Here is a 16,481-nt window from a genome sequence, read left to right as displayed (position 1 = left end):
TTCACTGCCAACATTTCACCTTATAAAAACATCTCGGGGCAGTTTAAATTGTATTTAAGCACTCTTAAGGGAACATTTGCCTTTTTTTTTTTTTTTTTTTTTTTTTTTTTTTATGAGGCTTGTGGTAGGATCGCTTGTGAGTCTGTGTTACTTATTACTTTATCAGTTATGTCTTTGCCAAACAGCTTGAAAAAATAAGTTGGTTAGGTTACTATCACTATTAATGCATATATTATATGCTCATTCTAACAAATGCTTAACTTTAACATTTGTGGTGCTTAATATTTTTGTGGAGGCAGCAATATTTTTTTTTTGGTCAGGATTCCTAGAAAAACAGAGAGATAGATTTATAGATTTTTTTTTTTTTTTTGTAACAGTAGAAGTGCATTTTCTGTTGCTTTTGATCAATTTAATGAATCCTTGCTTAATAATAGTAAAAGAAAAAAAAAATTATTTTATATATATATATATATATATATATATATATATATATATATATATATATATATATATATATATATATGTGTGTGTATGTATATATATATATATATATATACACACACACACCCATAACAAACTCAACTCCTCTTTATTTTCCTTTAAAACCAAACTCTCTAGCATCAAATAAAATAAATACTTTTTGAAGGCCTTCATGCTTTCACAATATTTCTACATTCAGAAAAGAAGGAAATGAAGGAGGGTTGTGAAAGTATTTAAGATCTTTAAGAAACCGGGGTCTTGGCCATGTGTATGAATGGGGGGAAGGAGGACTCAGCGATGCTTGGCTGCTGGGGTGTTGAACTGTTTATGTTTATGAACTGTTATGAGCTTGATGACTTTTGCTATAAACAACATCTGCTTATGATGTATGTGGCAGTTTCTTACAGGGGCTAATGTGGGAAAAACTTATTATGTAGGCCTATTTATATGTTTCATCCTTATAGAAGAGGGTGGAGGGAAATGTAATCGGTCTATAGGCAATAATTTGGTTAATTAGTAGGTAAGAAGTTACTAGAATTCTCTGGCAAATATTTGTGCATCAAAAAACTTCTCCAACCCAATTCTTGTTTTTAAAGATTTTAGTGGCAAGATAACATTGTCTGAGTAAGATGTCAAAGTCAGTCATGATTTTGTTTAGCAGAAAATGAAGGAAATGAAAGATTGACTCTAAAAATGTTGTGATGCATTCACCAAGCTAAAATAATATTTTTAAACACAATGAATACGTTTGAATTGTACACATCTTAATCATTTAATTGGTGCAAATATATTGCAAAATGCATTTGTAAAGTAATTATTATTTCTGTTCTGTCTGTAGATTTAATCATTTTTCTTGATTCAACAGAGCCGTGTTGAACTTCCTCCAGGAATCCTTGGCATTCATCTCAGCGCATGGTATTTTTCTATCATACACACATCTGAAATAGAATACATATTCTTCACAGCTGCAATTATATCAGTCAATTATCAGATTAGCGGTTGGCTGGAAAAGTAGTAACTACTCTACAGGAAACTGCTCTCAATTAAAGAGCTAATTGTAAAAGGAGACAGTATAGTGGCAGAGTTCACTGGAGTGGAAAGCATTATATTATATTATATTGGGTGAATTTGGTTAATTTTACCTGCCTTGAGTTTTTATTTTTATTCTGCATAGAAGTCATACAGTTGTTCAGATATTATTGAAGCCTCAAAAGTTTGGGGTCTGTAAGGGTTATTATTATTATTATCATTATTATCCTTTTTTATTATTATGAAGCTGATCAATGGCAGTAAACACATTCAATTAATAATGTTATAATAAATAAAAAAAATCAAATAAATGCTGTTCTTTTGAAATTTATATTCATCAAAGAAAAAAAACGTTTTTCAACAAATCTATTAAGCAGCACACAGGTGTTTTAAACATTGATAATAATAAGAAATGATTTTGAGCACAACATCATTAGAATGATTTCTGAAGGATCACGTGACACTGAAGACTGGAGTAATGGCTGCTGAAAATTTAGCTGTGCCATCATAGAAATAAATTATTTAGAAACACATTCTTAAATACTGTATGTTAAAATTAGCACATTTAGCAATAGTACTGTTTTTACTGTAGTTTTGATCAAATGCCTTGGTGAGCTTAAGAAACTTTTTTTTCTAAAATTCAAAATCTGACCTCAAACTTTTGAACGTATATTATGCTGTGTTGATACATAATGATACACAGCAGATGTACATAGAATTAGATAAATAGATACATCAAAAATCTCGTTTTGCAAAAAAAATAAAAAATAAAAAAATTATAATAATCTAAAGGGACAAATAAGTAAAAGTTGTGTAGATCTCCATTCCATATCTCAAGCAGTGTTAACTGAAGTACTGGTGTAGTGTTAGCTAACACACCTGGTGTGCTTTATCACCTCATTTCCCCTCAGTTATGGTCTCAGCAGACAAGCACGATCTTGCCTGTGATATCCTCCTGTCTGCACCACCCATTATAGCAGCTTTCTCCCATAAACACATCTGTGCATCTTCAGACCTCATGGACTGCTTTTGACAAATATGCCAATGATAAGTGCACATCGCCCCACTCATTCATTAAGCTTTGGATGTTCTTGTAATTTACTCCTTAGTGTTAAATGGGAGCGACAGGTCCAGCATAGACAGCCTTTGCCTCCCACTGGTCTTTCTCCAATTTTGCTCCCCCATGCTCCCTACTGGCTTCGAAGAGCCGCTGCACTGGAGTGGAAATCAGCCCATGGGACAGGTGGATATCTCTCAGCTGTGTGGAGATCCAGGCCAGAATGTCACAGAAGACAGGGAGCTCACCACTGGATCTTCTCTAAAATTCGGGGGAGAAGTAAAAGTAATTGAATTGGAAAAACATAATTTATGTTCTCTGTTACTTCAACAGATATGATGCAGATGTGTTTGGCAGGTAACAGTAACAATTAGATTTAATTTTACGTTTTCTGAAGAAAATGGGAGTGGTGCTTATAGATGTGTTGTAGTGTTGTAGTAAATGAGTCTTATGTCTGAATTCAAGACCATATTTTTCATGACCAGTTCTTTTGAGTCCAGGCTGAGTCCAAATGCTCCTGAATATATATATATATATGGTCATTGATGTTTTTGCTTTTGATAAATGGTTCTTATAGTCACCAAAGCTGCATGTGAACAGCAAACACTGAGATAATGTGAAACAGTTTTACTAATAAAAAAAAAACTATTTTAATATATTGCAACATTTATTTATTTATTTTATTTTTGCAAAATATTTATTTATTCCTATGATGGAAAAGCTGATTTTTTTGCAGCGATTTATTTATTCATTGTCACATGATCCTTCAGAACTCATTCTAATATGCAGATTTTTGAAACTGTAATATATATATATATATATATATATATATATATATATATATATATGTATATATATATATACATATATATATGTATATATATATATATATATATATATATATATATATATATGTATATATATATATATATATATATATATATATATATATATATATATATATATATATATATATATATATATATATATATACTTTTATACTTTTTTAACATTGTAAATATCTTAAAATGTCATCAATTTAACATTTCCTTTCTGGATAAAATAATTATTTTCTTGAGAAATGCTGTTCACCCCAGAATTTAGCATCATGGTAAATATATTATAAATATGCCATATTTTATGAAATTTTCATATCTTATTTAGTAGCTAGTCATCTGGACTTTTATTCACCTTGATTTGCTAGTTTTGTGTACTGCATAAAACTAGCAATTTAGTAAAACAAATGAACACAGATTTTGTTGTGTTATGTGTTTTATTATGTTGCAGGCTTAGCACCAATGAGTGTTGGGTATCTTAACTAAAAAACAAAACAAAACAAAAAAAAAAACAAGTGAGACTAGGCTACTTATGTGTAGTTGTCTACTTTTTGATTGCTGCTTGAAGTTTAGCTCACTACTTTTTCACAACAGTAGATTCAGTGTGGTTCTGTACAGTGAACTGCTTTCAGTTATGATTAGCATGTAGCTTGGCAAGCTACAGTTTCAAAGTAGCTTCCCCAAACTGAAGCAAACTCTCCCTGTTCAGTCAGTGATTCTCTCAATGGCTCTTTCATTCTTCTGTTCTGCCATGTTTTATTCAGTGTGGAAAATCTTAGTTAATTGGTCTAGAGTTGGCTTTTCATGGCTGTTTCCTTAACAACAGGGGAAAGACCCATTCTCCCTCCCTTTTTTATTTCCCAAACCCTGCCCATTTAAGGCTGTACCACTTTTTCCCCTTTTCCACGCTCTCCCTCTCTTTCCATGTCTTTCTGTTCTTCTGTGTGTGAGGACTCTGTGACAGCTTTTCCTGCTGCTTGTAGTGAACGGCTGAAAGGGAGTCAGACTCAAACTGAGGCAGACACTTACACTGCTCAACGGTTATTGGTCTAAATGTTTTGAATGGTCAATTCTGGACTAAACTTCCCAAGACGTCTGGTGAAGTGTCTGATGCTGCAGGAGAACAGCTTTGAGATTTATATGTGGTAAGTCTCTGTCCTTTTAGCATGCCATATTTAGTGATATTACATTGATATAACTTTAGTAATCTTGTTGCACTGTATGAAAATTGATAAGAAATACGAAATGATTCTGTGATGTTCTGCACCGCATTTGTCTTTTGCGTTTCAGTAAAGATGTCAAAAAATCCTTAAAACAAGACATGTTTTCTTGACAGGCAAAATAGTCCAGACTTTTTTCTTTGAAGAAACATGTCTTGAATTAAGTTTAGTGTTGTATTGTTGTTGTTATTGTTTTAAGCGTAAACCTCACTTTGGTTGACTGATTAAAATCAGAAAAAATATTTTAAGCATAAAATGTTTATTCTCTATTATATCCTAATATCTTAAGCAGGAAATGATCCTAATGTATTAACTTAATATTCTAATATCTTAAGCACACACACACACACACGCACACACACACACTCACACACACACACACACACACTCATATATATATATATATATATATATATATATATATATATATATATATATATATATATATATATATATATATATATATATATATATATATATATATATATATATATATATATAAAGCATACATTTTTTCACACAAAAAAAATGTTTTTTAATGTGATGATGCTGAGTGTTTTAAATATAGAGCTCTTGCACATGTCACGTCTCTATGACTTTGTTGACTCATTTGATCATAAATCATGTCCTGTAAGGTTATGATTATTGAATCCACCAACCAGAGATATCATCTGCGCGGATGGAAGTTATTTTAGATAATTTTGCTCTGCATGAAGCGTGTTTATGTGTGTATGGATGTTTTCCAGCAGGAGAGTTTGATCCAAGTTCTGGAGAGAAGCATCCCTAATATAAGTTGTGTTAGGGCCAGAGCTGTAGCTGTAAATTGGTTAATGTTTTATTATAAAAATAAACACCCGGGCTCATTGTGTGCTTATCTGCAGGAAGGTCAATAATAATGTAATGTGACCAGGTTGCTGAGGTGAGGGCTTCATGCATGGCTGATGTGTTTCGTCAACTAAAAGGGGTTTTCTTGTGCAAGAGCCAAGTGAGTTAAAAGGCCCTGTGTTTGCATGCCACACCTTTTCAGTTATTAAAAATGCACCATTTAAATTTACCTTTGACACGAAAAACTATTCAGAGTCTCACTCCTTTAAGGCAGCTGATTGTTAAAGTCTTAGTTTGTTTTGGTATGCAATGTTAGTTTTGATTTATAACCCCGATGGAGAAACGTGCAAAACTCGCAGCTGCTCTTTGTTTGGAGATGGCTGACTTGTGTTCATATCTGTTCAACCCTGCTCTGAGCATCTGCTTTCTTCTGCAGACACTCTACTGTTGATCAGTCAGCCACCGTGTCTTCTGCGGTAGTCTGTCGATTAAGGGAAGGTCAGAGGTCAATCTCTAATCTAAATGCATTTGTAAATACTCCAGTATCCATCTTTTTGTGATGAAACGACTACTGACATATTCACAAAATATAGTCCTGACTAATCATATAAAATATTATGAAAGTATCATAAAAATGGGTCATATTATATTTTATATTAAATCTATATAATCATATTATATATATATATATTATATTGCATTCCAAATCTTCTAAAGTTTTGTGTGAGGAGCAGCTCGTAAGTAATAAAATTGATTACAGACGAAAATTTATAACTTATCACATTTATTATTAATATATTCACTTGTAATATTCCTTTCCACTCTTAAATGAGATATGGCATCATAAGATTTGATGTAGGTGTCATTTGGTCATAAGCATCAATGGCATCAAATCACACTGACATGCACTTTTGTCTTGGAGAGACAACATTTTCATACATAAGTTCAATTCACTTTCATTGGCACTCAAATGTATCAAGGCTTTTATTCTGCTATGTCTTATCCAAGTTTGTTGGATTCAGAGGAATGTTTACACTGACACTCCTTTTGCTCTGAAGGTTTGAAACCTTTAATGACCATGTCAGTCTGTGCTTTTAAACACCTCCCAAACATTCTTTCTCTCCCCATCTCTGTTTTTATGAGCTTGTGGATTTTGATTGAGAGAATAAATCCCTAAATCTAACAATACAGAAAACCCCAGATAATAGAGCACAAAATCTCATCTCAGTGGTATGCGTTTGCTCAATTAATGCCATTGGCTTGATTTACAAATGCACTGAGAGTGTCAATCTCACATTATGGAGCAATAATACAGTTAAAGGGAAGTACATCCCTTGGAATGAGACTGAACATGGGTGTGTACAAAATTAAACATCATTAGTTCTCTGTATGCGGTTCTCTTTGACAGCTATTAAGAAATATATATAAAATAAATAAATGTGTGTGTATATATATATATATATATATATATATATATAAGATGCATTCAGTTTATTAAAACGATCCAAAATATAGCACAGTTTACACAAAAATATTAAGCAGAGCAATTGTTTTCAACATTGATAATAATTATAATAAATGGTTTTCAGCACAAATAAAGTAATGGCTAAATTACAATTACATATTTATTTTCAATAAATTACACATTTTATACAAGTTTACAAAGTGCTTTACAAACATAAAAATCATACATTTCTGCAAAAAAAGAGGAAAGTATGTAATAGAAAAAAAAAAGGGATTTGGGCTACTCCTAAATTCCTTATCCAATCACAGCTTTCTTTGATCTGTTTGCTCTCATAAACCTGAGTACTTGTGTTATGTTAATGCTTTAAAGCTCTATGGTCAGTATGGGGTTAAATAATGTCCGCCCACCCATGGGAAAGACGGACGGCATGTTTTGTGTCGTACAGTAATCAGAGGGTCTGAGTAATGGATCCAGCATGTTTCTTAGGATCTGCAAAGGCCTCCAGGCTCGGATCGATCTGCAGATGAGATCATTGTGCTATTTGTGGAGCTTTAGAGCTGGGATCACCTGAGGGTTAGTTGTGCCATCATCCACATACTCTCTGTGCCTTTCACACTGAACCCAAACTAGCAGGAACGAGACTGCAGATGCACATGATTAATTAAATCCAAATAACTCACGCTCTCATTTTCATGATGGGTCTCCTTAGGGTTTTAAAACTGAAGCGAGTCTTAATTGCTTTTAATTTAGAGTTTTAGCAGTGGTTAGAGACTCTTGAATTCTCATCCATTCCCATATATATATGTTTTGTCCCTATTGACCCTAGAGGTGGACTAGAGCCAACGATCAGGGTACATGAAACACGCATTATTAAAAGAAGTGTTTTTCTACTCTGCATTTGCATATAAAACTATTGAGGCTCTTTGGCTCCTCTGAGACACACATCTGGTCCACATTAACACCCAAGAGCACAGCCTTCAGCCACACAACCCCCACTGACAACCCAGGCTGGCACCCTCTGTTATTTAAGAACACTGAATGGTACACACAACATGAGAATAATCTGAAAAAGGCTTTTAACTTCTAGCAGAATTATTGAAGTTTTGAACTGCATTCCAATTCATACTGAGTCCATGCACTAAATGTATGTACAGGATACTCTTGATGACGGGGAAGTTTGTTGCATGTTACAGTTTGTCACTGTTGTAATGCCACTGCCATGACACAAAATTGCATCTTGTGTAAATATTAGCATTAAGCTGACTTCATTAGCTTACTTAACCTTCATTATTACTTCACTTTTCAGTCCATATGTTTAACAGCAATCATATATCATACAAACTTTTCTTTTTTTTCAACTGAAAAGAGAACTTCAACTTTTATTTGGCTGGTCATGCAATCTTAGAACATGTCTCCCCACATGTACTTTGTAAAATAATACAATTAGTTTAACTGATTATTTAATTTATTTATAGTAGTATATGACTAGTTGACCTGCTTCATGTAAAAAATAAAAAGTAAATAATATAAAGAAGATGATTTGGGGTTTTATTTATTTATTTTTATATTTTAAAATGTAGTTTATTCCTGTGATGCCAAGCTGAATTTCCAGCAGCCATAACCCCAGTTTTCAGTGTCACATGATCTTTCAGAAATCATACAGTGTGCTGATTTGGTTTTGCTGTTTGATATTTTTGTGGAAATCCTTTTTTTTTTCAGGATTATTTTATAGAAAGTTCAAAAGAAATGAATTCATTTGATATATAAATCTCTTGTAACATTATAAATGTCAGTACTTTTGATCAAGGCGTCCTTGTTAAATAGAGTAATCATTTTTTAAATAAAAAATAAGTAATCTTACTGACAACATTTGAACAGAAGTGTTAGTAGTATCAGGCTGTTGATATTGATATTGAGTCTTATATTCATAATTTTTAACATATCAGAAAAATAAAATTCCTTCATGGGGGATAGAAGTCATTTAAAGAGTAAAGTTTGAACAGGGATTTGTGCATTTGAGGAAACTGAAGAAAAGGAGTTTCTGTGGTGTTCATTTAGTATCGTCTTTCTCGGCTGGCATGTGTCTTTAGGGTCAACTTCACATTTGGTGCAGGGGTCAAGAATCTGATGGCAACCACATGTCTGACTTGGCTCCAAATTAAATATCCAACTCAGTAAGAGCTACTGGCAGGTAACACAGTCCAAATGAGTTACTCGACCTAATCTGCTAGAATCTCTGTCAAGAGAAACAAGAAAGAAAGACACCCTACACTGTTTTTGAAATGTCATGGTGAGGTCCAGGCCTGTACAAGAGCTCAAGCTAATTCAGCGAATGCTTTTACCATGCAACCCTCCTGAGCAGTTTTACAGGCAACACAGCTGGTAGAAATGTGTCCAAGTTCACTAGTTGGACAGTTACCCTCACCTCTGAGGTTTTGGAAGCTACACTGAGCTTCTAACTTTGATTTGTTGAGACAATTCTGGTCATGGTTTGTGTTCAGGTGAATCTGCCTGATGGGAGAAAATGAGACCCGAGGGGCTTCATACTGACTGAGAGATTGCACAGTCAGTACTTCTACAATGCTTTTGGACGGTTGTTTATGGAAAAGCACAAGATTATTAGGACGTTAAGGTTGTAGCATTCTGCCAAACACAAAAATGATGATAAAAGCAATGTTTCAAAGTTTCAAATGTGCGTTCAGGGACACATTTAACCCCCCTCTACCATTTTCCAATATAACTGTTCATGGGATAAGACAAAAACATTAGCTTTCTTCATTTTTGAAGTGAACTTTTTATCTTAAAAGGACATTTTAGGAGCGCAAACACTCCTTGAAGCAACTCCAGTCATGATGAAGTTGTTTTCTACTGAGGCTGACAGAATAAAATAGTCATTAAGAGTATTTGGTATATTGCGATTAGCTTACCTCCTCCAGCCTGTCCACAGTTTGGGAATAGTGAAAGAAACCCAATTATATTTAGATTTAAAGTATCAGTATCAGTCACCAAGCCCTTTGCCAAGAAGACCACAAGTGGTTCATCCACTGTGCCAGGAAATTCCAGTGGCTGGAAGAACATTTCTTAGTATCAGAAATATCCATGTGCTTGTTTTGGCTGGTGGTGTGTCATATGAACGAGAAGGCTGCACTGGCTGCTCGGGTTATGTTTTTCTTTGATATTGGTGAATTCAATTACAGCCTTTGAAGTTGTGAAGATTGTTTTTGACCGATGTGTCCCGCGGTGGTCAAGACTGAAGCTTCTGTTCAATGATTAGCAGAAAGAGGAATCGCTCCAGAGGTCTTTGACCTGTCACTTTGTCCCCAACAAATCATCCAGATATACTCTTTGTTTGGACAGACAACTTAATGAGAAAACCAGAGAAAGAAATCGGAGGGGAGGGGTATTTTAGGTAGTTTAGGTATTTGCACTGGGTCTCAATTTTTCCTGTCGGATAGAGAAAGATTCAGGGGAAGGAAATGCTATTGTGGTCTTCTTATTGTGGAAAAGACAAGAACTATTTTTAATGGATCATTTCTGGACTTCCTCTGTCTCTCCTGTGCCTTTAAGCAAAATTAACCTTTAATTTAGAAATAGTATTTCGGACCTTTTCCCAGGCTTTGTGATATAGGCAGCATTTGCTTTGGCGTTCATTTGTGTTTTTTCTTATTAAATCAACTGTCAAGTGGAGTTCAAACATTGGTTTCTAAGTCATGTTAAGGCATAGCTTTATCTGGAATTCCAGAGCAATTTTTTTCCTCTCTTAAAATTATACATGTAAATATATATATTATATATATGGCTAGACTAAAGATGAGTGAGAAAATTATTATTATTATTTTATTTATTTTTTGCCAGCCATTTATTCTCTGCTAACTGATTTGAAACCTTAATACCTTTGTTTCCCTGTACTGGGTTTAAAGTTTTTATTTGGGATCTGACTAATTTTTTACTTATGAAATATAAACAATGAATTCTTTATTATTTGCTGATTTTTTTCATGTCTTATGGATGCTACAGTTTTTTTTTTTTCAAACTGCACAGCAAGTTGACAGAATTTTTTTTTAATGTTTCAAATTAATAGCTGCTGAAATGTAAGCTTTGCCATCACAGGAATAAATTACTCTTTAAAATATCTAAAAACCAATATTTTACATTGTAATAATATATATACATTTACATTTACATTTATGCATTTAGCAGACACTTTTATCCAAAGTGACTTACAGTGCATTCAGGCTACATATTTATATATATTAGTAAATTAATGCAGGTGTGCCTATAGTTAATAAAACCAATAAATATCCTCTGAGTCTTATTAATGTCCCCAGATGTCAGAACATAACATATGTTGGTATTTTCCCCTTTGCTTTTTCATGTTTAAATGCAACATCTGCTTTGGAGCAGAACATGAGGTCAGAGAAAGTAAACCGCTGATGTTGGATTGACAGGATCGCACGAGGGCAAGAGGCATACAAATCATTTCCTCCCCAGGGGAAAAACAAAACACAAACAAAACAACACGGCAGGTTAACAGATGTCTAAACCTGTCTCCAGCTGCCATTAGACTCCACTTAGACATGACTGCTGTGAGTGAAGAGTTAAACAGCTGATATAGTGAACTTTTTCTGGAGATTATAGTGTTACATAAGTTCATTTTCTACATTTTCTGGTATTTTGTGTATTTATAATTTTTATTAGTGCATCGGTGTTATGGACTTTTTGGATCAGCCACTGCAATAAATCAGACAGGAACCCGACAGGAACATGCAGTTTCTTCATACTGTCTCTCTTCTGGGTCATTCCTAGGTTTGCCATGTGGGTCAAAATGTAATGATCACTGGCTGTGGTTTCCATCCACGTTCCACGTTACAAGCTTCCGAGAGTCAGCGAGATCCAAATCAGCACTGCAAAGCTTAGGGGCTTTACTAAACCAACTCGAAAGAAACCTCCTGTTTCAGCAAGTTTTTCACACCATCTGCCTATGAAATATTTCCAAGCTTGGGCCAAATGTCTAGAAGCATTATAACTGGCAAAAACTGAATAATTTAGGCTAGTGCCTTGTAACATTTGAAGAAGCTGAAAAATGAACACAAAGGTTAATATTGAAACATTTTCATGTTCAGCCAGTTCACACTGTGATTTATTTTTCTAATTCAGTTCACTCCTGCTAAGTTTGAGAACCACTCATTCATCATGTAGCGGTTCCTGTCTAGGATATGATTTATTGCATTTTCCTAGATGAAATGTGAATCGTTTTTTATGCTGTTAGATGTCAAGCTGACTTCCTGTGTGCACAGCACAATCAGTCATTTGTTTGCACTGCAGATGCCTCAGTGATTCTAGATGTGATGTGGTCTGACAAGGTTGTGTGTCTTTTTCTCTCCCTCTCTCTCTCTCTGTGTGTGTGTGTTTGCGTTTGTCACTGTATAGACGAAGACCCAAGATATTCTGAGCAAACAAGGCCAATGAGTGAGAAGCTTGATCCATCTAAAAAAAAATTAAAATAAAAAACAGTGCACCATGAGGAGAAACTGACTGCTTTACATGGTAAATATTAATGCATTCATTTCTAGGCTAACTCTATTTGTTTTATAGTTGCTATGCATTTTGGTTTGTTCTGCTTTGTTGTGCGTTGGGACTATTTCCACAACTGGGAATGGTATGCTTATTCAATTCTAGAAAACAACTGTGTATTAATTCCACATTTATATTATGTTTTATAACTGACACTAAAGAATTCTTAATGGAATAGTTCACTCAGTTATATTTATGCAATCATTGATATTTCCTATATGAATTTCTTTCTTTTATGGAATACAAAAGGAAGTATTTCAAAGATATAAAATATTTTATGTGAAAAACAAAGTTAAACACAGAGCTATCATATAAAAAACAGAAAACTTAGAATATAAGATTCTAAGAATAAATTAATATAAGGTTAGAGAGTCTGACTTGCAACCCAAAGGTCGCCAGTTTGAGTCTCGGTACTTGCAGGGATTGTAGGTCAATATGAGACCCTTGAGAAATGCACTGAACCACTAGCTGCTCCAGAGTGCTGCTGCAAAAATGACTGCCAGCTGCTCAGTGTGTGTGTGTGTGTGTGTGTTCACTACTCACTGCTGTGTGTGTGCCATGTAATCGGTTAAATGCAGAGCACAAATTGTGAGTTTTGGACACCCTTTCGCTTTCACTTTTTAACATTTAAAGTAACATCTCCTCTTGTGTTTCACTAAAGAAAGTTAGGCATAGAGGTTTTGAACGACATGACGGTGAGCAATTTCTTTTTAGGTTAACAGTGCCTTTAAAGGTTAATTTTTGTAGGACCACATGACTGATCATGTGTAATCGCTGTCATTTAAATCACTGAGTTTGCATAAACAGTATGTGTACAGCAATGATGTCAGACAGAGAACAAAAGCTAGCAAGAAAAGCCAAAGTCAGCAGGAGGTGTAGTGGATGGGATATAAAAGAGGAGCGTGGGGACACAGGAAGTGTGGTAAGATCCGGCAAGCACACATGACCCCAGTTCTCCATGTTTTATGTGACGCCTGCAATGCATTGCGGATTGAGATAAGAACCAGTCGCAGAGCTGACATATTGTCATAGGGAGGATATGTTTGTTTGGGGTTATAAATTTAAACCCCTGAAACTCTTGCCCTGTATGTGAGGGTGTGGCTGTATTTGTTGGCCCTTGGAAATATGAATCTTCCTTGGGAGTTAACAGTTAGAAGGGAAAAAAGACAGAGAGGAAATATACAACGGACATAACCAAAACAGGAAAGGAAAATGCTGTAGATGTATTCAGATGGACGTCATTAGGGAAGAGTATTGTATCATGTCCTTTATTCAGATACAAAAGCATCTGACTTCTGGCTACACTCCATTAGGAGGAGATTTGTAAAGGAAATGGGCCCCACTAGCTGACCTTTTGACCTCACAATAGGAGCAGGGATGGGCTGTAGACGTGAGGATGTTTTTACTGAATAGTTATATATAGTGTGTCTATACTGTGCCTCACAGTGAGAGAGAATTGTTGTAACTCCATGACAGAATAAAATGCTCAGTTTGACTGGCCTGTTCCTTTTGGAACACAGAGGCTTGACCTTTGGCCTATTTTTTTGTTTTTGGCTGAAATCCTTGCAAATATTTTATTCAAATTTTTTAAATTAGAATCTTACAGTTTTAGATTTTAGATTTCTTTCTTAAATTCTAAATGTATTCCTCATTTGAAAACTTACTTAATTCCATAACATAAATTTTTACAGCTGTTTTCACCTCTAAAAAAATATTTTTATTCATTCTTTATTTTTGTAAACTTACTTTAATCTTCTAATATACATATTTAATGCTAATTTTACCTCTAAAAATTTCACCTTTAAAAACAAAACTGTTTGCATTTTTTTCCTGGCTTCATAGAGCTTAATCAATCAATCAGTTAAAACAATAAAAAAATATAAAAATACTGATTTAAAAAATATGATTTCTGAAGTGTTTTTATGACGGTAAGAAAACACCCAATTCTAAAAAATAAAACACTTAATTCTAATTCCAATGTTTTTATCCTTTAGGTTTGGAAACACAGGACAAAGCCAGGATGAATGTGAAAAGGAAGGAGATGGATTTCTTGAGCAACACTATTGCTGCTTATGCTCATGTTAAAGGTCTGTGCTTTTCCCATGTTTAACATACAGCTCAGGGTTAATAGAACAGCAAACTCATATGAATATGTTCCAGTGAATAAACCAGACTCATTTCCCCATCTGTTCAGCCAATCCAGAGAGTTTCGGCCTTTACTTTGTCATCGGCGTCTGTTTTGGCCTGGTGCTCACTCTTTGCCTCTTGGTCATTCGGATTTCCTGCAAGCCTCGGACCACTACGGCGCCCCCTACGCCAGAGAAAAAACATCTGAAAGACTATAGTGAGGAGGAGGAGGAAGAAGATGAGGAGAGCGATGACGAGGAGGAGGAAGATGCAGTAGGCCTGGAGTCCTCTATCCAGCACAGCACCACAGAGATCCCCATGAGCAACCACCTCATCACGCCGGACGGGACTCTGAGCAGGAACGTGTTCACCTCAGCTGAGGAGCTGGAGCGGGCACAGCGATTGGAGGAAAGGGAGAGGATCATCAGGGAAATCTGGAGAAACGGACAGCCGGATATTCTGGGAACAGGGACAGGCACTATTGGAAGAGTGCACTACTACTAACACTCCTGAACACAAACTCAAGCCATTTCACTGGTTGAGTGCAGTACTGTTAATGGACAGAGTTTCCAAATACTGATGTTATTGTAATTCTACAGACAACGGGTACAGCTGTTCTGTATGCAATATTTGGTTGCTGTCAGTTCCCATGTCATGGTGCTTATAAAAAAGTCATTTTAAAGCATGAATTTAGGCTTTGATGTTGTTCAAAAATTATTTGTGAATTGTACATGATTATTAGACACTCACTGAAAGCAAATGCACTTTTGCACCATGACATTAATTGTGTATAGATTTTTTCATTTTTTTTTTTTTTTTTTACTTAACCGCCCCCCCCCCCATGTCAAATCATGTAGTAACTCTGAACAGTAATTAAAATTTAATGCAGATGAGATCATTATTTTCATGATTTATACTAATTTGTCTAAATAAATAATAATAATAAAAAAGCTAAAGTTAATTGTTTTTAATGCAACAATGTGAAATAGCAAATAGGCATCACGACATTGTAATTTATATAAAAACTAGATATTAATTTTGAGATTTACAATGTATTTCAAGATTAATTGTGAGATATAGATCGTAAAATGTGAAAGTAAAAAAGGGGGCGTTTGAAATAAGCCTGCACAAAAAAAAATAAAAAAAAATAATCCAGTATCAATAAACTTTCAAAATGTCTAACAACTCATAACTGATATGGTGCCAATATATATTGTGGATTCCTAAATGAGATATACCGATATATATATATATATATATATATATATATATATATATATATATATATATATATATATATATATATACACACACACACACATATTATCTCAAGGTTACACCAATCAGCAGATGCAGGTTAATACAATCAAGTGTTGATTTGCCAAACAATCATGTGTTTAAACTCTCAGAGCCAGCAGAGTATATCAGTAACAAATATTAAATGACATATTTGCACACCTGATTAGTCAGATCATTATGTGTGTTTTACAATAAATTTCAAGTTTGTTTTTTGGCCATCTTGTTTTTTTATGATCAAGTTATATTTGCTCACCCAATTGATGTTATTGTATCATTTTATTTCTAGTTAAAACATTCCCTTTTTAAAGGGAATGTGAATACGAAGAGCTCATGGTAAGATGTGTTTGATTTAATTATCATTGAGCTTTACATTCAGCGAAAATACTGAAACTCAAACATTTAGACCAAAGCATACCAATAAATGTTTACAGAGGACAGAATGCTAGTTTTCTTGTAAAACAACTTTTTCATTGTACTTTTCTCATTGAACTTGAGAACTGCTCACAGGACACCCAATATGTTAGGAACCCACATGACATCATAGATGAGCCCGGAAAAGTCAAGAATTT

The 16,481-nt window shown here is 34.3% G+C and overlaps 1 protein-coding gene across 2 annotated transcripts; it reads left to right on the top strand.

The window, feature by feature from the left end:
- Positions 1 to 4,307: 4,307 nt before the first annotated feature.
- On the top strand, positions 4,308 to 15,734 carry LOC113059325 (protein eva-1 homolog B-like). Of its 2 annotated transcripts, XM_026227750.1 has the most exons (4): positions 4,310 to 4,547; positions 12,343 to 12,459; positions 14,481 to 14,573; positions 14,681 to 15,734. In XM_026227750.1, the coding sequence occupies exons 3-4, from the start codon at positions 14,507 to 14,509 to the stop codon at positions 15,115 to 15,117; spliced, it is 504 nt and encodes a 167-aa protein (XP_026083535.1). In that variant the 5' UTR covers positions 4,310 to 4,547; positions 12,343 to 12,459; positions 14,481 to 14,506; the 3' UTR covers positions 15,118 to 15,734. The 2 variants fall into 2 exon arrangements, with proteins under 2 accessions (XP_026083536.1, XP_026083535.1); XM_026227751.1 differs by lacking the exon at positions 12,343 to 12,459 and having other exon boundaries at positions 4,308 to 4,547.
- The last annotated feature ends 747 nt before the right edge of the window (positions 15,735 to 16,481 follow it).

This window comes from Carassius auratus, chromosome 41 (assembly GCF_003368295.1).
Source record: "Carassius auratus strain Wakin chromosome 41, ASM336829v1, whole genome shotgun sequence".
Taxonomy (NCBI): Eukaryota; Metazoa; Chordata; class Actinopteri; order Cypriniformes; family Cyprinidae; genus Carassius; species Carassius auratus.
This window is presented reverse-complemented; position numbering and strand designations above follow the sequence as displayed.

Excerpts from the sequence above, each read along its gene's own strand:
- LOC113059325 (XM_026227751.1), top strand. The coding sequence starts at position 14,507 with ATGAATGTGAAAAGGAAGGAGATGGATTTCTTGAGCAACACTATTGCT. Across the intron at positions 14,574-14,680 it reads TGCTTATGCTCATGTTAAAG|CCAATCCAGAGAGTTTCGGC; the intron begins GTCTGTGCTTTT and ends CCATCTGTTCAG.